Source organism: Schistocerca gregaria, chromosome 7 (genome assembly GCF_023897955.1).
Source record: "Schistocerca gregaria isolate iqSchGreg1 chromosome 7, iqSchGreg1.2, whole genome shotgun sequence".
In the NCBI taxonomy this organism is placed as follows: Eukaryota; Metazoa; Arthropoda; class Insecta; order Orthoptera; family Acrididae; genus Schistocerca; species Schistocerca gregaria.
In genome coordinates this window covers 468,892,624-468,918,264 of record NC_064926.1, presented here as the reverse complement: position 1 = coordinate 468,918,264, position 25,641 = coordinate 468,892,624, and the positions used below count along the sequence as shown (strand labels likewise).

General features: G+C 38.2%; 1 protein-coding gene across 1 annotated transcript in view; it reads left to right on the top strand.

Moving 5' to 3' along the window:
- Window positions 1–23,476, top strand: part of LOC126282434 (lateral signaling target protein 2 homolog) — a 349,280-nt gene extending 325,804 nt beyond the window's left edge. Inside the window, exons 13-15 of the mRNA XM_049982092.1 lie at window positions 6,944–7,103; window positions 14,120–14,239; window positions 18,418–23,476. Of these exons, the coding sequence (XP_049838049.1) occupies window positions 6,944–7,103; window positions 14,120–14,239; window positions 18,418–18,607 (470 nt within the window). The 3' untranslated portion in view covers window positions 18,608–23,476. The remainder of the gene's footprint in view (window positions 1–6,943; window positions 7,104–14,119; window positions 14,240–18,417) is intronic.
- Window positions 23,477–25,641: the final 2,165 nt, after the last annotated feature.

The following is a 25,641-nucleotide window of genomic DNA, read 5'->3' as shown; positions in this document are numbered from 1 at the left end:
TGCGGATTTTATTTGCCCATATTGTGCAGTGCTGCGTATTTACATGTTCTTGAAGACGAAAATGGGCTTCGTCTGTCCACATAACGTTCCATGGCCATTCATTGTCAAGCTCCATACGAGCAAGAAATTCCAGAGCGAACATTCGTCTTGATGGCAGGTTAGGAGAAAGAAACTCCTCACTATGGGTGATTTTGTATGGACAGCAATGCATGATGTTTCTTAGGATTTTATGCGCCGAGTTTGTAGGCACGACCAACGTTCGAGCAATTCCCCGTGCGCTGCATAATAGCACACCACCTCTCGACCCCTCCCGCAGTGCTGTGGCTACATCTTCGACAGACGTCTTATCAACTGTTTTCTCCCTCTGCCATATTACATTTCAGAAGAACCTAAATTTTCAAATTCTTTAATCATTTTCTACATATCCACTCATTAACCAGTCTGGTGTGGCAATAGGAAACAGCAAAAGTAAAGGTGAAATATGAAAATTTGCGTTCAAGAAATCATTCACGCAGGAGGATGGTACGAGCTTAACGTCGTCTAACAATCGCACAGAGTCCCTTATGGACGACACAGAGATAAGCATCCCTGGCGTAGAGAAACAATTGGGAGAGTTGAAAACAAATGAGGCAGCAGGTCCAGATGCAATCCCAATTCGCTTTTACAGAGTGTACTATGGGTATTGGCCCCGTACTTAATTTGCATTTATTGCGTATTTTTCGCCGAGCGGAAAATCCCAAGCGATTGGAAGAAAGCGCAGATGTCAGTATAAGTAGCATAAAAGAACGGATTCGCAGAGTTACGGATCAATAACCTTGCATTACTGTAGAATTCTTGGACATATTCTGAGCTCAAATATAATTTCCGTGAGACAGAAAAGCTTCTCTCCACGATTCTGCACCGATTTAGAAAGCATCTCACACGCGGAACTCAGCTCGCCCTTCTTCTTGTGAACTGTGGATGAACGGAAACAGGGCGATTTGATATTCCTAGATTTCCGAAAAGCATCTGACGCGGCGATCCACTGCAGACTACTGACGAAACTACGAGCTTGCGGAATAGGTTCCCAGATAAGTGAATGGCTCGTAGACTTCTTAAGTAACAGAACCCAATACCACAAGCTCCGACATTGTCTCGAGAAAACAGTGAACCGTATATGTAATAAGTTTCCTTTAATTTACGTACGTCCATGGTCACAAACTTTTAGTTAACAGATTACCGGTTTCGGTCTTCAATGACCATCATCAGATCTGTAGCAAAAATGGGAAAAACATAAATACACTCGCAAACTGTCTACAGCTTAAGAACAATACATCGAATATAATGAAAAGTAGTATTGACAAAATTTACATTTGTGCGCTTTAAATATGAAGAGGCATACCTGTTTTATAAAAACTTTCTTTTCTTGCAACGGAGTGCCGCAGGGTGCGAGGAGCCCTCTGCCGGTCACGTTCTTCCAAACACTTCCCGCCTGTGCGGAATTCTGGCGTTAACGCTAACAGAGTGTGCTGATTATGTGCAGCGCTATGTTTTCTTTCATTTGTGGCTCCTTTAGCGATTTGTTTTATAGTTGTTTAATATTACCCGGTGCACTATCCACGGTGTTTAATATTTATGTCATTATCTAGAATATTGGCACTAGACCACATGTCAACCACTGTTCCTTAACTCTTCCTCTTTTTAACAATCTTACTTTTGTCGTGTTCTTCTTTTTATTGCTTTTTATTATTATAATGCCTTTTATACGTTATAAGCTTATTACAGACTTCAACTATTGTATCCCCCTTTATTTTCGCTGTCTCAATTAGTTATTGAAAACTAGTGTATGCCGACATTAGCGACATCTGGTGAACTTACAACACAAACATCTTGTGGATACTGTACGGCATCTGTTAAAAAAAGGTTTCTGACCATAGATGTAAATTAAAGGAAACTTAGAACCCAGTACGTTGTGATCGACGGAGAGTCGATGGTATCGTCGGGATTGTCCCAGAGAAGTGTCGTAGGACCGCTGTTGTTCTCTGTATACATACGTGATCTGACGGGCAGGATGTGCAGAATTTGCAGCTGTCGGCTGTTTGCTGATGACGCTATGGTGTACGGGAAGGTGCCCTCGTTGACTTGCCATTCTATATTCACGAAGGTGCAAAGCTGGTACTTTTTGCCGATGATACAAGTGTAGCTGTCACACCCAAAAGACAAGAATTAACTGGTGAAATTGTAAACGATGTTTTTCAGAAAATCATTAAGTGGTTCTCTGCAAACGGGCTCTCATTAAACTTTGTCAAAACACAGTATATACAGTTCCACATAGTAAATGGAATGACACCATTAATAAATATAGACTTCGATCAGAAATCGGTAGCTAAGGTAGAATATTCAAAATTTCTAGGTGTATGCATTGATGAGGGGTTGAACTGGAAAAACACACTGAGGATCTACTGAAAAGTTTGAGTTCAGCTACTTATGCTATTAGGGTCATTGCGAATTTTGGCGATATACATCTAAGTAAAGTAGCTTACCACCCTTATTTTCATTCTCTGCTTTCATATGGCATCATATTCTGGGGTAACTCATCGTTGAGTAAAAGAGTGCTCATTGCACAAAAGCGTGTAATCAGAATAATAGCTGGAGCTCATCCAAGATCATCCTGCAGACACTTATTTAAAGAGCTAGAAATCTTCACTGTAGCATCACAATATATATATTCGCTTATGAAATTTGTTATTAACAATCCTAATGAATTCGAAAGGAATAGCAGTGTACATGGCTACAACACTACGAGAAAGGATGATCTTCACTACTCAAGATTAAATCTAACTTTGGCTCAGTAGGGGGTAAATTATGCTGCCACAAAAGTCACTTACCTAATAGCATCAAAAGTCTGACAGATAGCCATATAATATTTAAAAGGAAATTAAAAGAATTTCTTAATGACAATTGCTTCTACTTGTTAGATGAATTTTTTGATATAGTAAGTGGGTAATTTCTCCACCCCCCCAAAAAATATTAAGTGTCATGTTATATTTTGTGTAATGTAATATCTTGTATGGACACCTTTTATTAACCTCACATGTTCCACATCATTACGAAGTGTCGTATTCATGATCTATGGAGCAAGTACTAATTTAATCTAGTGATTGTAGTAGTAGGCCGACCAGATCTCGAGGCGAAAAAATCAGGACTCTTGTGTTTATACTTAACTTCACAACTACACTTGCGCTTATCTTTCTTGTCAGTTACTGTGTTATTTTGAAACCGACAATAAGTCTAGGATGATTCAGCAGCTGAGAAACCCATAACAAGAATGTATCTTCGTTTTGTGAATTGGAAAGGCAAGTGTAAGTACATTACAGACAAATAAAATTCTTTTCTTCAGAAATAAAAAAGACTGATACATACTTTTCATTATAATAGCCCGGATATACCGGGTGATCAAAAAGTCAGTATAAATATGAAAACTGAATAAGTCACGAAATATTGTAGACAGAGAGGTACAAATTGACACACATGCTTCGAACGACATGGGGTTTTATTAGAACCACAAAATACAAAAGTTCCAAAAATGTCCGACAGATGGCGCTTCATCTGATCAGAATAGCAATAATTAGCATAACAAAGTAAAACAAAGCAAAGGTGATGTTCTTTACAGGAAATGCTCAATATGTCCACCATCGTTCCTCAACAATAGCTGTAGTCGAGGAATAATGTTGTGCACCGCACTGTAAAGCATGTCCGGAGTTATGGTGAGGCATTGGCTTCGGATTTTGTCTTTAAGCATTCCTAGACATGTCGGTCGATCACGATACACTTGCGACTTCAGGTAACCCCAAAGCCAATAATCGAACGGACTGAGGTCTGGGGACCTGGGAAGCCAAGCATGACGAAAGTGGCGGCTGAGCACACGATCATCAGCAAACGACGCGCGCAAGAGATCTTTCACGCGTATAGCAACATATATTTTTGTTCTAATAAAACCCCTTGTCATTCCAAGCATTTGTGTCAATTTTTACCTCTTTATCTACATTATTCCGTAGTTTATTAAGTTTTCAAGTTTATGCCGACTTTTTGATCACCCGGTGCATTGATGAGCCATTTACTATCACTACTGCCGTAACTGTATTTATTAGACTGTGACTAAACATTTACCATAATTTGCGCCATATGGTCGACATCGAGTCGAACGTTGGATATACAGGATGAGTCACCTAACATTACCGCTGGATATATTTCGTAAACCACATCAAATACTGACGAATCGATTTCACAGACCGAACTTGAGGAGAGGGGCTAGTGTAATTGGTTAATACAAACCATAAAAAAATGCACGGAAGTATGTTTTTAACACAAACCTACGTTTTTTTAAAAAAAAGAACCCCGTTAGTTTTGTTAGCACAAATGAACATGTAAACAAATACGTAATCAGTGCCGTTTGTTGCATTTTAAAATGTTAATTACATCCGGAGATATTGTAACCTGAAGTTGACGTTTGAGTACCACTCCTTCGCTGTTCGATCGTGTGTATCGGAGAGCACCGAATCACATAGGGATCCAAAGGGAACGGTGATGGACCTTAGGTACAGAAGAGACTGGAACAGCACATTACGTCCACATGCTAACACCTTTTTATTGGTCTTTTTCACTGACGCACATGTATATTACCATGAGTGGTGAGGTACACGAACACACGTGGTTTCCGTTTTCAATTACGGAGTGGAATAGAGTGTGTCCCGTCATGTCAGGCCAATAGATGTTCAATGTGGTGGCCATCATTCGCTGCACACAATTGCAATCTGTGGCGTAATGAATGTCGTACACGCCGCAGTACATCTGGTGTAATGTCGCCGCAGGCTGCCACAATACTTTGTTTCATATTCTCTGGGGTTGTAGGTACATCACGGCACACATTCTCCTTTAACGTACCCCACAGAAAGAAGTCCAGAGGTGTAAGATCAGGAGAACGGGCTGGCCAATTTATGCGTCTTCCACGTCCTACAAAACGCCCGTCGAATATCCTGTCAAGGGTCAGCCTAGTGTTAATTGCGGAATGTGCAGGTGCACCAACATGCTGATACCACATACGTCGACGCGTTTCCAGTGGGACATTTTCGAGCAACGTTGGCAGATCATTCTGTAGAAACGTGATGTATGTTGCAGCTGTTTGGGCCCCTGCAATGAAGTGAGGACCAATGAGGTGGTCGCCAATGATTCCGCACCATACATTTACAGTCCACGGTCGCTGTCGCTCTACCTGTCTGAGCCAGCGAGGATTGTCCACGGACCAGTAATGCATGTTCCGTAGATTCACTGCCTCGTGGTTTGTGAAACCCGCTTCATCGGTAAACAGGTAGAACTGCAACGCATTCTCTGTTAATGCCCATTGACAGAATTGCAGCCGCCCGCGGTGGTCTAGCGGTTCTAGGCGCGAAGTCCGGAACCGCGCGACTGCTACGGTCGCAGGTTCGAATAGTGCCTCGGGCATGGATGTGTGTGATGTCCTTAGGTTAGTTAGGTTTAAGTAGTTCTAAGTTCTAGGGGACTGCTGACCACAGTAGTTAAGTCCCATAGTGCTCAGAGCCATTTGAACCATTTGAACAGAATTGCACTCGATGATTAAAGTCATCATCATGTAATTGATGATGTAGCGACACATGAAACGGGTGAAAACGGTGACGATGCAGTATGCGCATGACACTACTTTGACTCAGTCCACCGGCTCTCGCAATGTCCCGTGTACTCATGTGTGGGTTCATGGCAACAGCAGCTAACACACCAACTGCACCCGCTCCTCCTGTGACGGGCCTGTTACGGACCCGTTTGCGTGCTACGACCACACTTGTTGCATACAGTTGGCGGTAGATGTTTGGCAATGTGCGGCACGTTGGATGCTCTCTGTCCTGGTACCGTTCTGCATACACCCTGCAGGCTTCAGCTGCATTTCGTCGACACTCGCCATAGATGAGTATCATCTCCGCTTTTCAGAGTTCGAATACACCACGGTCACAGCTCCTACAACGCTACACTATCACAGACGTCTGGTAACACCGTGTACTACAGTTGGTCTGCGTGCGGAGACGAATGCAGAATAACAATAGCAGCAAGCGCTACATGCGGACTCTGAGACAGCTAGACCAAACCACAACAGTGCACTACAAAAAATGGTTCAAATGGTTCTGAGCACTATGGGACTTAACAGCTGTGGTCATCAGTCCCCTAGAACTTAGAACTACTTAAACCTAACTAATCTAAGGACATCACACACATCCATGCCCGAGGCAGGATTCGATCCTGCGAGCGTAGCAGTCGCACGGTTCCGGACTGCGCGCCTAGAACCGCGAGACCACCGCGGCCGGCACAGTGCACTACAACCACACTCGTAAACACGGTCGTCATCGTAAACATGTCCCTGCAGATGGTGCTCGCCGACCGTGGCCCGTGTTTGTTAGAACACGCAACTGAACGTCGGAGGTTTCAAGCGTCAACTTTAGGTTACAATATCTCCGGATGTAATTAACATTTTACAATGCAACAAACGGCACTGATTGCGTATTTGTTTATATGTTCAGATGTGCTAACAAAACTGATGTAGTTCCATTTTAAAAAAACGTAGGTTTGTGTTAAAAAACATACTTCCGTGCATTTTTGTATGGTTTGTATTAAACAATTACACTAGCCCCTCTCCTCACGTTCGGTTTGTGGAATCGCTTCGTCAGTATTTGATGTGGTATACGGAATATATCCAGCGGTAACGTTAGGTGACTCACCCTGTATATCGATAGGGGTTCGCACGTTCGATAGGGAATCTTTCTAGGATATCACAGACTTGGTTTAGTGTATAAACAAGTAACAAGTTGTCAGTTTTCATTTTAGAAAATGTGACAGCCTTAACGTAAACATATCTTTACGGACGCGTGTGATCGTGTTGTTGGGTGAAATGTTGCAGGTGTGTGCGCGCGGCCCGGGCTCAGCCTGAACTTGGGCGGCGGTGACGCGTCGTCCACCGCATCGCCCCTTCGACGGCCAGCGCTGTCGCTCGACCTGCCTGCGGGAGTCGCGGCGCAGCCGGGCTCCATCGACGTCTCCTTGCCGCTCGAGAGGCAGGGGTGCGTATTACCTAAAGCCTTTTGGACAGGGTGGATAGCAATGTGCAGCTGTTTGCTCGTGATGCTGTGGTGTATGGGAAGGTGTCGTCGTTGAGTGACTGTAGGAGGATACAAGATGACTTGGACAGGACTTGTGACTGGTGTAAAGAATGGCAGCTAACTCTAAATACAGATAAATGTAAATTAATGCAGATGAATAGCAAAAAGAATCACGTAATGTTTGAATACTCCATTAGTAGTGTAGCGCTTGACACAGTCACGTCGATTAAATATTTGGGCGTAACATTGCAGAGCGATGTGAAGTGGGACAAGCATGTAATGGCAGTTGTGGGGAAGGTGGATAGTCGTCTTCGGTTCATTGGTAGAATTTTGGGAAGATGTGGTTCATCTGTAAAGGAGACCGCTTATAAAACACTAATACGACCTATTCTTGAGTACTGCTCGAGCGTTTGGGATCCCTATCAGGTCGGACTCAGGGAGCACATAGAAGCAATTCAGAAGAAGGCTGCTACATTTGTTACTGGCAGGTTTGATCATCACGCGAGTGTTACGGAAATTCTTCAGGATCTCGGGTGGGAGTCTCTGGAGGAAATGAGGCGTTCTTTTCGTGAATCGCAACTGAGGAAATTTAGAGAACCACCATTTGAGGCTGACTGCAGTACAATTTTACTGCCCCCAACTTACATTTCGCGGAAAGACCACAAAGATAAGATAAGAGAGATTAGGGCTCGTACAGAGGCATATAGGCAGTCATTTCTCCCTCGTTCTGTTTGGGAGTGGAACAGGGAGAGAAGATGCTAGTTGTGATACGAGGTACCCTCCGCCACGCACCGTATGGTGGATTGCGGAGTATCCTTACTCGGATGCGGGGCCTGGCTCTCGTGTTGCACTTTCCAGTTCCTAAGACTGCAGTTTTTGTGAACTACCACTCTCCCCAATACAGTCAAAAAATGCACGTCCGAAGGAGACGGTTATAGGTAGATGTGATGTCACGAACAGACAAACAAATGATTGCAACTAAACAGAAGTGGAGGATTTATTCGAGAGAAAGAGCTTCACAAATTAAGTCCGTAATGTGTTATTCCACCTCTGGCCATTATGCAAGTAGTTATTGATCTTGCCATTGATTGATAGAGTTTCTAACATCCCTACCACAACAAAGGTCAAAAATTAATTATGATTGTAGCGTTGCTCACGCTGCTAAATACTGCATTTTCGGGCTACAACAAAGTTATATTATGTGGCAGGTGTCATTAGAGCGCAGTTAATAAAGACATTTCTTCAAATAAGGGATAAACTAGGCACTCATCTTTTCGTGTTTCCCACGCTGGTCTCGTCGTGAACTCATGGCTCAATCGTCGAAAATCTAGGTAGTGATGATTCCAAGCTCGGATGCAAAGAAGCCTAGGTGTTATTCTGCAATATTCAAAAGTTTTGTAGATGTGTTTCATAAACCGTTCTTGAAAATTAAACTTTTGCAAGTTAGGACAATGGTGATGTAAAAAAGTAATCAACACTCCGAATTTAAGTTACACTTCTTTTTTATTGCTTTTGTTGCAATATGACGTAACTAGTTCCAAAACATCACTCCACAATATAAAACATACTTGAAAATATCTGCCTCACTGTTAAAGTTCACATTTCATAAACTGACTACAATTTGCGTCTTTTTAACATGACGACCAAATCTTGACTCTCTGATAACTGCTAACACGCCCAAAAATCAGAGTTACAAGTATGTTAATGATCATAGAGACCAAAAGAAAGAATACACATAAGAATAATAACATTGCAATATATACAAATCGATGTATCGAAGTACCTCTACACTAATGAAATCATACCTGAATGTTGTCACAGAAATATGTTAACTATTTTACAGAAACACAGTAGAATACTGCTGGTATCGAGAGGTTGAGGTGAGGAGCCGTAATGGTTACGTAATTCAAGTACCATTACAAGTTTACTTTTGAATACATTACGGGAAAGGCAGTGATAAATGTCTTACAAATATTTACTATTAAAACAATATTGATCACGGTTTACTTATCAAGGTGACCGGTTTCGACCATTACTATGGTCATCTTCCGACCATTGAGTAGGAACCTCTTTCTGTTGGGAAATCACTACTCCCAACAGAAAGAGGTTCCTACTCAATGGTCTGAATATGACCACAGTAGTGGTCGAAACCGGTCACCTTGATAAATAAACCGTGGTCAAGATTGTTTTAATAGTACATACCATTACAAGTTATTGTATGTCCTCCTAAGGATATCGTGCCAAATTCTGTTCAATTGGCGCGTCATATCGTCTAAATCCCGAAATGGTTGGAGGACTCTGCCCATAATGCTCCAAATGTTCTCAGCTGGGGAGAGAACTGGCGACCTTGCTGGCCAAGGTAGGGTTTGACAAGCGCGAAGACAAGCAGTAGAAACTCGCTCCAAGTATAGGTGGGCATTATCTTGCTGAAATGTAAGCCCAGGATGGCTTGTCATGAAGGACAACAAAATGGGGTGTAGAACATAGTCCATGTACCACTGTGCTGTAAGGATGCTGCAGATGAAAACCAAAGGAAATGAAATTGCACCCCTGACCACTCATCATTGTCAGGTCGCATGGCAGGTGACAATCACGTTGGTATCCCATTGCTGTCTGAAGCATCTCCAGTCTGTCTTCGGCCTGGTACCTCATTGACTGGAGCAGAATTGCCTGCAGTGATGAATCCCACATCGAACTCAGCTCAGATGCCCAGTGAAATATCTGGAATGCATAAACGGTATCAAAGCCCCGCTAACAGAAATGAGAAATGAATCCTTCAAAACTGGTTGCTTCCCCGACTGTCTGAAGCAAGCCAAAATTTTACCAGCTCACAAGAAAGGTGACGTAGAAAATGTTGAGAATTACAGACCAATAGCCCTATGTCATGCTTTTCCAAAGTGATAGAAACAATAATGAAAAACATGCTTTTCAGCTATCTAAGTAAATTGAACCTCCTCTGCAATGACCAGCATGGTTTCAGGCCTGGTAGAGGTACAGAATCTGCAATAGCACAATTTACAAAAACAGTTTTAGAAGCACTATATGAGAACAGCTATGTAACTGGCCTTTTCCTAGACCTGTCTAAGGCATTTGATACAGTTGACCAACAGAAGCTGTTGCATACATTAGAGGCACTAGGAATAAGGGGATTGGTTCTCAAATGGTTTCATTCGTATCTAGAAAACAGAGTACTGTCAGTAGAGATCACACATGTCTCCAGTGGATCAAAGTACATTGAGAAACATATATCCGATCCACAATATGGGGTCCCTCAAGGAAGTGTACTAGGCCCTGTATTATTTCTGGTGTATATAAATGATTTCCCGCAGAATATCAGCCATGGAGAGAAGATATTGTTTGTGGATGACAGCAACATAGTAATCACCAGTAAGACACCAGCACAAATGTTGGAAAATTCTACTGAAGTGCTGAGGGATGTTCACAAATGGTCTTAGGAAAAGAAAGTAACTCTCAACACAAAGAAAACAAATACAATATGCTTTAGAATGAACAGAAAACAGAGTCCCTTAAATTTAAAACTAGATAACATCTCCATACGTGATGTACATAGATGATGTACCTACAACAAAATTCTTAGGGTTGCACATTGACAGCCAAATGAAGTAGAAGGAACATGCTATGACACTCTCGAAAAAGATATCCACAACATGTTATGCACTTGGAGTCCTTGTATCCACATGCAGTAGTGAATGTTTGAGAACTGTATGCTTTAGTAATGGTCATTCAGTAATCAGTTATGGTATTATTTTCTGGGGAAACAGTGCTCAGAATTTACAAACAGTATTTAAAATGCAAAAGGGAGCAGTAAGAATTATAACAAAAAGCAGTAAGTGGGCCCACTGCAGAGAACTTTTCAAAATGTTGGAAATTCTAACTGTTCCTTGTGAATTTATATTCCAAACCATAGTGTACATCAAGAAAAACATAGAAAATTATAGCACAAATAGCAGTTTTCATAACTATAGTACAAAAACAAATCACTGTCTTCACCTAGACAGGCAGAAAAAATATAAGACTCAAAATAGCTTCTTGTATGAAGGTGTAAAACTGTATAATAAACTGCCGCAGAAAATAAAAGAAGCAGATAACATGTACCTCTTTAGGAAAAATCTTAAATTGTTTTTGCAGGAACGTTGCTTTTACACTTTAAGTGAATTCCTTAGTACAAAATGATTACAAATAATTTGTTTCACAAGGAGCAAAAATGATTGTATATAACTTATATGTCACAATGTTTAACTACATGTAACAACAAACTGTATAAATATATGAATGTATGCAACTGACAACACCCATACATTTTAAAATGTCCACGGATGGCTAAATAAATAAATCAATCCCAGGAAGTGGTGGAATACCAACCTGACTGTCGCCTGCTACACAGCACAATGAGAAATAAAGGTCTGGAGTGCCATTTCATTTCATAACACGACGCCTTTGGTTGCCATCCTTGGCTCCCAGCACAATGGTATGTCAACGATATTCTACATCTCATTTTCTCACCCTTCATAGCAAGTCATTCCGAGTTTATATTAAAGCAAGGTAATGTCTGCCTGCATAAAGCAAGAGTTTCTACTGCTTGTCTTCGTGCTTGCCAAACCCTGCCTTGGCAAGCAAGGCCGCCACATCTCTCCCCAACTGAGAACTTTTGGAGCATTATGGGCAGGGCCCTCCAAGTAACTTTGGATTCTGACAATCTAGCACGCCAAATGGACAGAATTTGGAACAATATCCATCGGGAGGACATCCAACAACTCTGTTAATCAATACCAAGCCGAATAACTGCTTGCACAAGGGCCAGAGGTGGACCAACACGTTACTGTATTCCAAATTTTGTAAAAATATTTTTCTTAAATAAATTGTGCAGTTCACCTGACATTGCAATCATTTGTTTGTCTATACATGTACATCATCACATCTACCGATTTCTGCCACATTTTGATAATTCCTTTGTGGTGTGTGGTTTTAATTTTTTCTTTTAATAACTTGAAAACTGTGTTTTCCAGTGAAATCGTAACCCAGTGCCATGTTTAGCTGCATTAAATTTCCTACAAAAAGGTCCTGTTCATTTCTACTGTGGGACTGATAATTTGTGCATAGGAAACAAGCAAGTATGAAGATCTTGCACACGGTTTTTTAAGTTGTTGCAGGGTGCATAAAACCTATTGGTAGGCGGCAACTGAATCACCCTATATAGTCTGGGAGCCCATGACAAAATAAATCTGCAGTTATTTTGCATTATAAGATGTAAAGGAGACCACAATTATTTGTAAAGAAATTACAGTTCATGTGGAACAATACAACTATACATAAATGCCATTTACATTGATGCTCCCATCCCAGGGTGTAGGAGGGAGTGGAGGGCTTTAGTATATAAACTCCTTGATTGCTGATGGATCTACTTTTCTGCAGTATGCTACACTTTTTTGTCACAGGTTGACCTCTGATCTTTCAGTGATCGTTTTAAGGGGACGAAGATATGTAAGACACACGGGGAGGTAGCAGATCTGTAAGCAGTATGTTCCAGGACCTACCATCAATATTTTTGGGGGAACTTGAGGATCTTCTTTATCACATGTTACTATCCTGGAGAAGCACAGTTCCAGCTTGCCTGTGCAATTTTTCTTGCTGGCCTGTTCGAGCCTCAGCAACATTTTGCATTACCACGCAGTGTTGACTGTTGCACTGTTTGGTAGCCAGTCAATGAGTAGAGGTTCTTCTTTGTTGAAAAAGAAACTGAGCAGCACTTTTTCAGCCTTCAGGAGAGAGTGGGTATTTTTTGTATGAGCGGAGCAAGGACTGCACCATGCCACACTCGTCTATTTGGAGGCAGGGTCGAAGTGGTGACACCACATTTCATCATATAGCACCATCTGAACAATGTAATCCATTCCTTGAACCATGTCTTTCAACTGAAGGGTGAGGCGAACACCAATTCCCACCGTCTTCTCATACTTTGAAAGATCTGTGGATGCAAAGAAACTGGATAACTGGTCTTTGTGCTGAGTGGGAGGAACCCATCATGCAACAAACTGCAGAACAACTCTTCAGAAATGAGGAAATTTCTATGAAGCCATACTCTGCTTGTGCAACTCAGAATATCATCGTAAAATGCTCAGCAAACAAATTAACCCACGAGGAACACACACAGTGCTGCTACAGTGAAGGACTCCTTTTCAACTGGGCATTTTAATACGTTAATATTGACAACCTAACAAAAAAACAGCCCATTATCAAGGTTTGGATTCTGGGGCATGTAACAGTCATGCTCTTTTATCTGTTAAGAATTTATAATTTTGCTGATAAAGCATGAAAAAGTTTTACATGTATAAGGTGGTTTCCAGCCAATCCATTTTATGACATGTGTGGAAGTGTATGTGGGCCACATGTCCCAGGATCCAAACTATATGATAATGGGCTTTTTTTCTGTTAAGTCATCAATAACAACATACTGAAACAACAAGCAGTATAAAATAGTTGCACTTTTATGTTACAGACTCCTGGCCTAACACTCTCTCATTATTTTAAATGTATTACCTTAATTGCATGAATTATGTGAATGCAACAGAAGCAGCTGTGTTATTACAAAGAGCTCAGGTGTCAAGTCTTTAGTAAGCAAAGAAGGGAAAACTTAAAGGTGGAAGGAGTACATAACTATCAAGCCAACATTATAGAAAGAGAATAGGAAATAATGAACACAAAAGTAAAACATTGAAACTGGTCTAACCACCATGTATGGGAGATGAGAACTGATTATTTTATAGGTTTTTTTGGCCTGGTATGTAAATAGCATGTTTTATAGACCTGAGTTCAATATTATACCTACTCTGCTCAAACTACATGGCTTATGATATAAGTTTTAGTACTGCTGCAGATGCAATATATTTGCTGCAATTACTTAAGAATTTATTTGTTATAACTGATATTTAAGCCCTGATCTTGTTATTTTGCGACAGGTGGTACCATGGTGCCTTGTCCAGAGTGGAGGCTGAGAATGTCCTCAGAGTCCTCCGTGAGGGCTCATACTTGGTGCGCAACAGCGAGTCAGCCAGACACGACTATTCACTGTCACTGAAGTAAGTCTCCTATCAACTACCACTTATGGAAAAACACATGGTTTTTCTGTGGAGAAACAACATAATAAGTAACACACTCCCACCTAATCAGTGATCTCAATAAACAGTAATGTTCTGTTATCATTTTCAACGTTGTTACTCCAAATTTCTATCAGTACGAATATGCTATGGATGTGCTTTTCATATCTTTGACCCTTATTCTGCTTTCCTCCTCCCCCCCCCCCCCCCTTTCACATCTCTGCCCCCCCCCCCCCCCCATCCTCCACCAGTCACCTATCTGAAATGCTTACTTGAGTTTTATCTTTCCTTATGGACATCAGCTATTACGCATTCATTTTCCTCCTGAATGTTTTCTAGCATCGTTCACCAAATTGGGTCATGATCTTGTTCTTCACTTTTTTTTAATCCAACAATGATTTCCCTTGGCCAATCTGCTATCCATTCGTGTGATTACATATCCCAACCATCATCCTTTTAATTTCATTACAGCCTCCCACTCAAGTATTTTCTTGATCCACTTCTTTGTTCTCCTGTCTCTTCGGTTGGCCAAATTCCAATTGTGCATCTCTCCATTGCTCACTGAACAATCCTCAGTCATTGAACTGAAAATAGTTACATTGCATGTTGTAGTGCACGCCAAGGACACCATCTGAATCTGAATCTGAATCATATTCATTATCTGACCATATAGGGATCACCATTATTTCCACTTATGCAGTTTGTTGCAATATGAAGTAAAAGTATTTTGTCAGCTTCATACTTGATCAGTTATATGCCAGTAAAATGTGAACCTGTGTTTTATTCTGAAATTAATTTATATTCTTTCAAATTAAGCCTCAAGTTTTCAATACAGCCAAAACATAGATGTTATGTCTGTCTTGGTCTGTCTGTTTATGAAATTATATGTTTCTCTCTATATCAGTTGGAAGTTATCTGCTAGTGTCATGGGAAAAGAATGAAGAAATAAATATTAATAGATGCATCTATGACACAAAGTAAAAAATCTACTTGTACAGATAAATATCATATACATTTTTCACTTACTAACATTCATGACTGGACATCAGACAATGGATAACTTCCAAAAACTGAAGTAGTACCAGTACTCCAGACTGTCTTCATGTACATAAACTATTTGCTATTGTGTGGATGCTTTAATATGGCAATTTTACGAAGGGTGTGGTTGAGTTACTGTTGCGTAAGGTATTGATAGATGTTGGGCCCATATTATCTTCACCATGACATTCCCAACCTTAGCAAATAGTTATGGTAGCCATTACTGAATATATTGTTACTTTTTGCTTTGTGTTGTTCATTGATCATTGTTTTCTTATTTCGAAATGAATCTACTCAAGGTCCATCACAGTGATCAAGTACAACTTCTTCAATCCCAAGAATGATTCACAGTCACTTTCAACCACACACCAGTGTTGCTTTCGTAGGAGCACAAATCTGAATGTAGGCTTCCAGTCCTGTGTGAGGCATGCAGGGATTGTTCAGCAGCACTACTCCTCTCCTCACAGCAGCCTAAATCCGCATTTGTTTTCGCTTGTGACTGACTGTCACATGAACATGTCCACACTATAACAGTGTAGCTAACAAAAAAAAACGACAACAGAACAACAAAGAGAATATTGAATTGCACCATAAATATACTATGAAAAAAACTATGAAAGTATGGAAACTGAACTCAAAATAATTCCATAATTTTTCTAGTATTTAGACAGTTTCTCAGGAAGAGAAGGAATCTGAGTCCTTAAACCATAAGGAAATGTAACATTCTTACAGATGATTAATGACCTTATCGTATACACAGATAAACACCTCATTAATAGCTGGTTGGTCCGTCTTTTGAACACAATATAGCAGTGATCCTGCATGGCATACATTCAACAAGTCCTATGTAGGTTTTCCAGAGGTACGTGGCACCATATGCTAAATTTCCATAAATCAGGAGCTGATGATTTGTGGGTGCTGAGTTGGCAACTGATAGCGTTCCAGATATGTACCAACGGCTTCAGATCAGGCACATTTGGCAGCTGACACATTAACATAAGTTCACTATCACATGCCACAAATGACTGTAGAATGATTCTTCCCTTGTGACATGGATAGTTATCTTCCTTGAAGGTGCTACTGCCATTGAAGAAGACACCAAGCCTGAAGGAATGCAAGTGGTCCATTGTTCATTTAATCTACAGCTGTCACGGTGCCTTTGATTACTACCATAGGTTCCATGGAAACCCAAGTAAACACCCCCCCCCCCCCCCTCCCCCCCACACACACACACACGTTTTAACACTGCCCCCACCAGTCTTTGTCCATGTTGTGGTGTATGTTTTGAGCAGCCATACATGTGGATTACATTATATCTGTATACAACTAAAAACTTGGTGTAACAAGAAATGTGATTCATCCATCCAAATAAATAAATAAATGACATGATTCCAATGATTCATGATCCAGCCTTCATGCTCCTGTGGCCACTGCTATCATAATTGATGTTGTTGTTGGGGCAACATACTGGTCAACAGTGTGCACTGAACAGTGTGCTCTAAAATGCATATGCATGCACCAGTATAGCAAACTCTCATCAGATTATCAATAGATCATTGCAAATCACGTTTTACAGAATGGGCAAGGTTCTGACCTTCACTTTATGTGAATTGGCTTGGGTATCCAACACCTCATTGCCTACTCATAATTTTACCATCCTTCAGCTACTTTCTGTAGGTCCTCATGACAATATAACATGAAGAGTCAACCAACCTGACTATTTCTGAGATACTCGTTCCCAGGGATAGGGCCATAACAATCTGCCCATTGTGAAAGTGGCTTCTGCCTGGGATTTCTCTTTTATGGCCCATATCATTGCTAGAATAATTCTCCTGTCATCTCTACTCTACTTAGATGCTTTTTCTTGTTGTGTCAAGTTCCCATATTGCTGCCAGATGACATTCAATCTCACTGTGGGCAGTGGTCATGAAGTTTTGGCTCATCAGTTAATTTTCATCAAGGGGTAACTGGTTTTTATTTAATTTCTCCTGTTCACTAATGTGATAGAACAGCAGCTGATATGAAGATCTTTAGTGTGAGTTATCTAAAGCAAACTAAAGAAACTAAATGATAGATAAAGTGTATTCTTGACTGCCCAAAAACAGTCAGAATTAAATCAATAGATGTATTTCTTCCAAAAAGGGGAAAAGCAGTTAAGAGGTTTGGTTTGGTTTAGTTTATTAGTGCCCTTCAAGAGATACTAAAAATATAAAATTAATGCACAGGCAGTGTATTACAAAAAGACACAATAAAATAATGCATCGGTCTTACACAACATCCATGAATAAATAAATAATTAGTTGACATACGTGCAGTGCACTTTGGAAAATACATTTATCACATCATTTATAGCTGAAAGGATATGCAAACAAAATATAAAATTTCCAATGAGAACAGCATTATTGAAATGACAGTGAAGAAAAATAAGTGTTTGTTAGCGATTTAGTGATTCAAAATATACTTCCACATTATAAAAACATTTATTCAACAAGTACTTTTTTTTTATTTCTGTCTTAAATTTTCCCTCAACTTAAATTTCCTTGATACATATTGGTAGGGCATTACACAGCTTTATTCCATAATGACTGAGATGTTTTTGAGTCTGTGTTTTTCTTGCTCTTTGTACATGCTGATTCTTAATGAAGCATCTATTGTAGTTATGGAAATCTGAATTTATATATAAACTACTGATGTGTGTTTTTGTAGACAATACTCTTTTGAATATGCACAAAGATGGCACTGTAAGTATCTTTAACTACATAGATAAGTGCCTGCAAAGTTTATGTAATATTTGTAATGGGTCTTTCCTGTAATTTAAAAAGTCTCTCAAGCCCCAGAACATTATTCCATGTGATACAGTAGAATGGAAATAAGCAAAATACACTAATCTTGCACATTCTGTGCTACAAACTCTAGAAATTATTGTCAGAAGAATTGAGTTTTTGGGATAGGTATATGACGTGGTCTCTCCAGCTCAAATTATGATCAATGCACATGTCCAAAAACTTTGTAGACAGTACTGTAGTTCTATTGATAAGAAATATTCCACTGATAATCTTGACACTGAGTGCCTATAAGCCGTTCCTCCAACAAATACTCATTTTTAATTTTTTTTATTCCAGGGGTGCCCGTGGATTTATGCACATGCGTATCCAGCAAAACAAAGAATCAGGAAAATTCATCCTCGGCCAGTTCAGCAAACCATTTGATAATATTCCTGAGATGATTCAGCACTACACAGTCAACCAATTACCAATCAGAGGAGCAGAGCATATGTGCTTACTGCATCCAGTGATAGAACAATTGCTCTAGCTACTCTCCAGTCCGCCGTGGATAATACTGCGGCAGGACTTGTGACTTCATCGGATGCTGCTATTGCTGTGTATGAAGAAAGTGGGTATCATTCAGAACACTGAATGTCTTACCTACTAACTCATAAACTGCAGGTGTAAATCAGTTACCTTTACCTGAGGGAAAAGTCATCTTTCAACTGCTGCTGTATGGTCATGTTGAATTAATTCTGGAGCCATTATTTCAAAAAGGCTGACAGAAATTCTGGAAGAAAATGGTCAGATTTTTTTTTCTTTTTACCCAGATGAGATACCTTCAAGCAACAGACAAAAGAGAAAAGTCCGGATATGTCATTACATGAACAGTGCAGTGATTATAATTTTGACACTAATAATGTTTTATAACTTGTATAGCTTTTTAGTAGATTTAAACCCATTGTGCAATGCCTGTAAAATAGGAGTCCATGTAGATAGTTGTCATGTGGAACATTCCAAGCCAAAGAGTAGCTGTGAAGAATTTTATTATACATACAGATATCTATCGACACAGAACATAAAACAGTAGTTGCTGAACTATATTTCTTAGCTAGAATAGGTGTTTATATTTGTTGTTCCTGTGATCTCATTTTCTGTATGTATGAGGAGAAACAGTGTTTATTTTGAAGATGGGAAGATTATATTTCAATTGTAGTACTATTAAGGCAGTTACGAGAGCCATGCAACCGAGAAATATGGCAGATGCATCTTGATTCTTATGTTGAAGATACTAGAATAATCCTATTGGCAAATTTTGTCTTTCATATTATGTTAACAAATATTTTTTGTGTATCTGAAACTGGTAGTATTCTTGTCTGTTGTCAACATCAGCCATTGGATGTGTGACAAAAAACTGTGCTTACCCCGTTCTGATGAGCCTTGTATTATTTCCTGCTTCGCTCTATATATTTTTGTGTTGTGAGAATGTCTTCTCTTAGTAAATTTCCTTACTTTTAGTATATTTAATATCTACATTTATTTGAAAATTCAAAAAGTCTTACTTCCTTCTGTAACACAAAAAAAAATAATTTTCCCTTTCTTTTCCTTGCATCCTTTCAGTTTTCATGCTAGAAATTCTATAAAATAAATGAGTTACATGCTTTAATTCGTTGAGAGCCCCATTTTATTACAAAGTATGCTCAGTTCACAGCCATCCGTCCACCAGTCTGTCTTACCGTCCTTTTGTTAATGCAGACAACTGCAAGCTACCAGTGACAGCGAAGTAGTTTGTGACATTTCCAGTGGCCCTGTAATGTAATTGCATACAGGTCACCTGCCACTTTTCCTTCCTCCTACAATGTAATAATATATCTGTAAACTAGGCTACCTATTTAATGAAGTGGGCAAAAGTTTTTTATTAAATTCATTCTACTTTTGTATACATACTTGGTACCAAAAGTCCATAATGTCAATGAGACTGAATGAAATTTAGAGCTTCCCCCTCCAAACTTTCACCTCTCAGATTGGGAGACATGTATGTAGAACTTTTTATAAAAAGTGTGAAAAATTCTGATTGTTTTTGTTGACTATTGAACAGCTTCACATTTGGCAGCAAAATAAAAATTGATTATAAAAATGTCAATAATTTAAATTACTCATTTTACTGTATTATTTTAAAATCAAAGAATTACGCTAATACTGATTATTTTGTGTAGCATCTGTTGCATATGTCTGTGTCTATTACCTACTGTAAACTTTGTCAGTGCATAATGCATAGTTTTGTATATGTTTCACTTGCCAGCCAAAGTACAAACTGAACTATAACTGCAACCTGTGGTAACAAGCCCAATATGAGTAACTGCACAGACACGCAAACTGTAAAGCTGAGTCTCATGTTGTAAATGTAGTTACTGTAGGACCAAAACTATAGGGCTTCCATTCAAAACAACTGCTTGTGTTAATAATTTGTGTATTTGATTAAGCTGTCAACATTGTTCAGTGCATCTCACTATACATGAAAAATTGTCGCAAAAATCTGTGAAAATAAAAATGCTTGTTACCTATTCTTGTGGAAAAAGTTGCATTTCACACAGAGAGTCAGAAAATCTAGAAGACAGATCTCTGTCAGCTGAATGAAAATCAGGCTTACTTTTACCATCACAATGAAACACAAAAAGAAAGTGTAGAGACGTAAGTTAGCTATTAGGTAAGTTATTGTTAGTTTGTTAGAAGAGAACATCATTCTCAGAGTTACCTCAACTACAAGTTCTCCATACTGAAGAGGAGTCAGAAATAACTGAATGAAAGTGCAATATTAGTTTCTTTGTTGATAGACATTTATATTTGTATTGAATGTTGTGTGAAGGAAAATAACTAATACAAAATGAATACAGTTTAGAATATTACACAAGTTACCATTCATAAGACTTAGTAATAACTAACTAAATAAATGACTTGTTAGAAAGAACATTATGATTGAAAATGTCATGCCATGATTTAAAAGAATGAAATGAGTCTGATAATGTTTGAGGAATCAAGACACCTTCTCTGGGTTGATGTCACATTTTCACAATGTAGTAGGATAATAGGCCACTGATGATATGATTGCCTAAAAGAAGTCACAAGAAGTAGTAGTTCCAGCATTTTAGCTTTTCATGCCACATGTAGCACACATTTCATACCTTAAAATATAATTAATAAAGTTTGTTGAACCCCATTGTTCTCTATAAATAAGCATTTTGGGTGAAAACATTCAGCACTCCATATTAAATTAATACAAATTTTGGACAATATGCATACAGAATATTCCTGTCTCAGAAGGAAGCTTTCTTTGTGCCGCATTTTTTGAAAACCTTGACAACTTAGTTATTTCTATTCCATGTGCACTTCCCTAATTAAATTCTCAAAATGTGCAGCAAAATCAGAATGGAAGAGCAGTATAAAATTATAGGCAACAATCATGCAGCAAATTATATATCAAATATAATTTTAAGATAATTCTTACAATTATTCAGCTGTATCAATATGACAAATGATGAGTACTGGAGTGAATTGACTAGATAAATACACAAATAATAAGTTCTGACTGTGTTTTTGGCATAAAGTCTTCCTATCTTTTTCTCTCCATGAACTTCTGTTGAGTGTGCACAGATGTGATTTTAAACAATTACTTGTGTAATGTAGCTTTTACATTATATATAATATATGTTATTTGCTGCAACATAGCGTCAAAATTGAATACTTTGCACCCACGGCTGACATACAAATGATAATGTGAACACGTATGTGACAGACAGAAATCTTCTAAAAAGGAGTGTAAACCATTTACGTGTGTTATTTTACTGGGAGATACAGGAGGACCAAAGTTCTTTACATCACATTAATTGAGAAGAGACTGGCTGGGACAACAGCCTATATTTTTCCACCTTTGCATATTAATATTTTATTTCAATTGAAACAGTAATCTGATTAACAGAAAGACAGCATCATTATCTAACTTACTTCCACCACCACATACTTTCCTCCATTTCTTTAAGAAAAGAAAGATTAGAAGAAAGCCCCATTTATCATACATTGATACAATTTTTACTTAAATGCATATTCAGTGATATTATTAGATATTTCTCAGTTGGAATGTGAGAGACAAGTGAGTATTCCATCACATTCTATCAAATGCTGTGCATCATACAACATAGCTTCACCCCAGATGCATCAATTTTCTGTTGTTTTTCTGGTCCTTTACCCCTGTTTTCCTTATGGCTGGTTTTCACGTAATCCAAAATTGTTAGAAATACGACAGTAACTTCTATTTGACAAGAATGCTTAGCTAAAATGATTTGATGATGCGATGATACTGTTATTCACCAGGATCAGTAATAAAACTAACAAATATTTAACACATGACAATTGGTATAGAATCTGAATAATGCTGCATGTGATTAGAAGTCTCACTCAATAACAAAAACTCAATTTATCATTGCAGACAGCAACACAATCTCTTTACTTCATTCCATTGTAGTGCTGATTTCATACAAATTTCATCACACTTTCCTAAATAAACTTTATAGTACCTCTACTTTATTTTGATGGCTTATAAATAACATGGTGTGTAAATTCTTACAAAGTGATAACAACCGTATACTCCATTTATTGAGAAATGGAACAAAGAAAATTTACTTTGTATCTCCAAAGAAACAGTGAGTCACACAAATGTTACTGCATTGTGGAAAAAGGCTAAGCTTATTGTGCATGTGAGCATAAGGCTGTCAAATTCAAGGGGGTTTTCTTTCATGCATAAATTTAATGTTTCAGTTAAGAAAAATGTTAACTTACATCTACCCTCAGCAACTGTAAGGAGACTGGCTTACTCAAACTAACTTCGGTAGCAATGATCAGATTCATTTGTGTGTCTGCTTTTCAGATCTACACCAGAGAAAGACTAATCTTGGTGTACTAAACCAACTAGGATTTTAAATGGTGAATCTGTAGATTTCTTGAACAGAGCTCTTTCTGTCTGTCATTGTTATTAGGAATCTGAAAATAGGATACCAATATTGTAATGAGATGTCTCCAAAAATATTAGTGTGTGTCTGATAAATAATTGCAGTCATTTTTCAATCATTAAAAAAAGTGGCCTGCAGCATCTTTGAAACTATTATGCAACTTGATACAAACAAAAATGGAAACTAATGTCCAATTTGAAACTGTGTGCTACATTTTGTGTGACTAATAAACTATTTTTCACAATATGATTCTCTACCACTTGAAATTCAAAACAATTCAAAATTAAATTATTTACCATTGTATTTTTATTATCTTATGTTCTCAAAATTACATTAGCACAATCAGGTAAATTTATGATGATGAGCTAAATAATACTACCTGCTGATACATTTTTAACATTAGATGTGCATAACTGGTGCTGTTTCATTGTGTCTAAGTATATTTTTTAAATACTACAATGACATTTATGTTCTTCCTGATCTTGAGTGCCAAATATTTCTAAGAAATTTTTTGAAATAGTATGCTTTGAAGAAATTTAAAGACATGTGCATATATTGAACACGAATTACTGTTCTTCAGTTTTGAGGTTCATGTTTACATTATTTTATATATGTGAATCTTTACAGTAGTCAAATAGTAGCATTTAATACAAAGCCCTAGTTTACACAATCAAAATAACAGTAAAAATTAGTATTGGATAATGTAATTCCTAGTTTCAGTATGGAATCTGTTTAATGTATAAAATTAATGACTGAAGAATTTTTGAAATGCTATGCTGTGAAATAACAGAATTTGGTTTGATTCAGAAAAAATGCTCATCATCGTGAATACTTATGTAGCTGCCCAACAATTGTCTGAATTTCATCACACAAATTGCCAGCTCCAGACTTGTGAGTCAGTATTTCACTGTAATTCCTGTTATGTTTAATAACTTAGCATATTATATTAAGCAGAAACAAGTTATCAAGTTACCTGAATTACTTGTTCAATCTAAGTCTGAGAAGATATTTTCATTATATTGGTGTTGATATGACTGGTGCTTCCATTTCTTTGTAACTGGCTGCACAATAGGAACACTAATGTGGCCAGATCCAATAAAAACAGTGGCTACAGGCATAGTTATGCACATCCATTACTGAAATATCCCATGTAATGTAAAAAGCATTGTTAAATAAAACAGGTATTCTGCACTGAAGTTAGGTAAGAATGGCACTGCAACTTAAGACTTGGAACTAATATCTTCTGTCATCACTGCTCATGTAAAAATGAAAGTGCAATAGATTAAATTTTATTTTGTTATGTAAGTGGTTGTGATAATTTTGACAGGAAGATGCCATTTATATCTTGTCAATATGTGCAATATTAGATTTAGACACAGTTGTGTTTGCTACATGTTTAGTTACTATATGTATGTATATTATAAAACTTTTACAGGGTTGTTTTCTTATTATTGGAAGATTACTGTATTGTTATGTTTAACTATCATTCAGTGCATTCTGTAATTCAGAAACTGTGTACCTTCTCGTCCTCATGGACAGAGCATTCTGTAAAAAAATGACAGAAGACAGAGAGACACAGGATGTATTTTAGCATATTCTTGTGATTTTTCATATACCTGAATATAAGAGATTAACAATAAACATCAACTGTGTTTTAGTTTCTTTCTCAATTCAAGAAAGCTAACATTCTTCTACTTTCCACCTGTGGCATATGCTGCTGGGTCATATTTAATAAATAGTGCAACAGTGACTGAAAGACACATAAAAATAGTATTTTTTTCATATTTATAATTTTCTACATGCATGGCAATCAAACCCAGTACCTTACCCTTTGTGAGCAATGCTCTTACCAAGTCAGCTACCCAAGCATGAAGTATGATCCACTCTCACAGTTTCGTTCCTATCAATATCCCTCCCCTATTTTTAAAAAACTTCACTGAAGGTCTTATCCCCAGGAGTTATTGTCAAGCAAGTCATGCTGAAGAGGTAAGATTTAAAACTGAAATAAATAATCAGATCATAAAACAAGTCCACTTTGTCAAGTGCTTACTGTAGCTATGACATCACATGTGCATCAAACAAATAGAGAAGAAACTGAATGCTTTGAATTATTTTTGCATACTACTGAGAAGAAAAATTAAAAAAGAAATCCTACTGAAGTTCTGTAAAGTAACTGTAGCACCAGATTTTCTCTGTGGGGCTGAGAACTGTATGGAATTTATGGATAGAAAAAGAAATTTATGGATGGATAAAGAAACAAATAGTGATAAATCACAAATAATTTGAGATTTAGAATCAAACAATGGAAATGCCAGGTAGTACAAATGGAGTGTATTCCTATTTTTCTGATGAAGGCTTTGGCCAAAAGCAGTTTAACTCTCTATCAAGTATCAGGCCAAGAAATTTGGTAGAGTATTCTTTTTTAATGTATTCATCACCCATCAAATTTTAGTTTTCATGAGTTTTTTGCCTCCCAAGATCAAATTTAATACAGACAGAATTATTTGTGTTTAATTTTAGTTCATTTTCATTAAAATACTGCAGAATTATGCCTGCTTCAGTAATGGATAACCCTTCT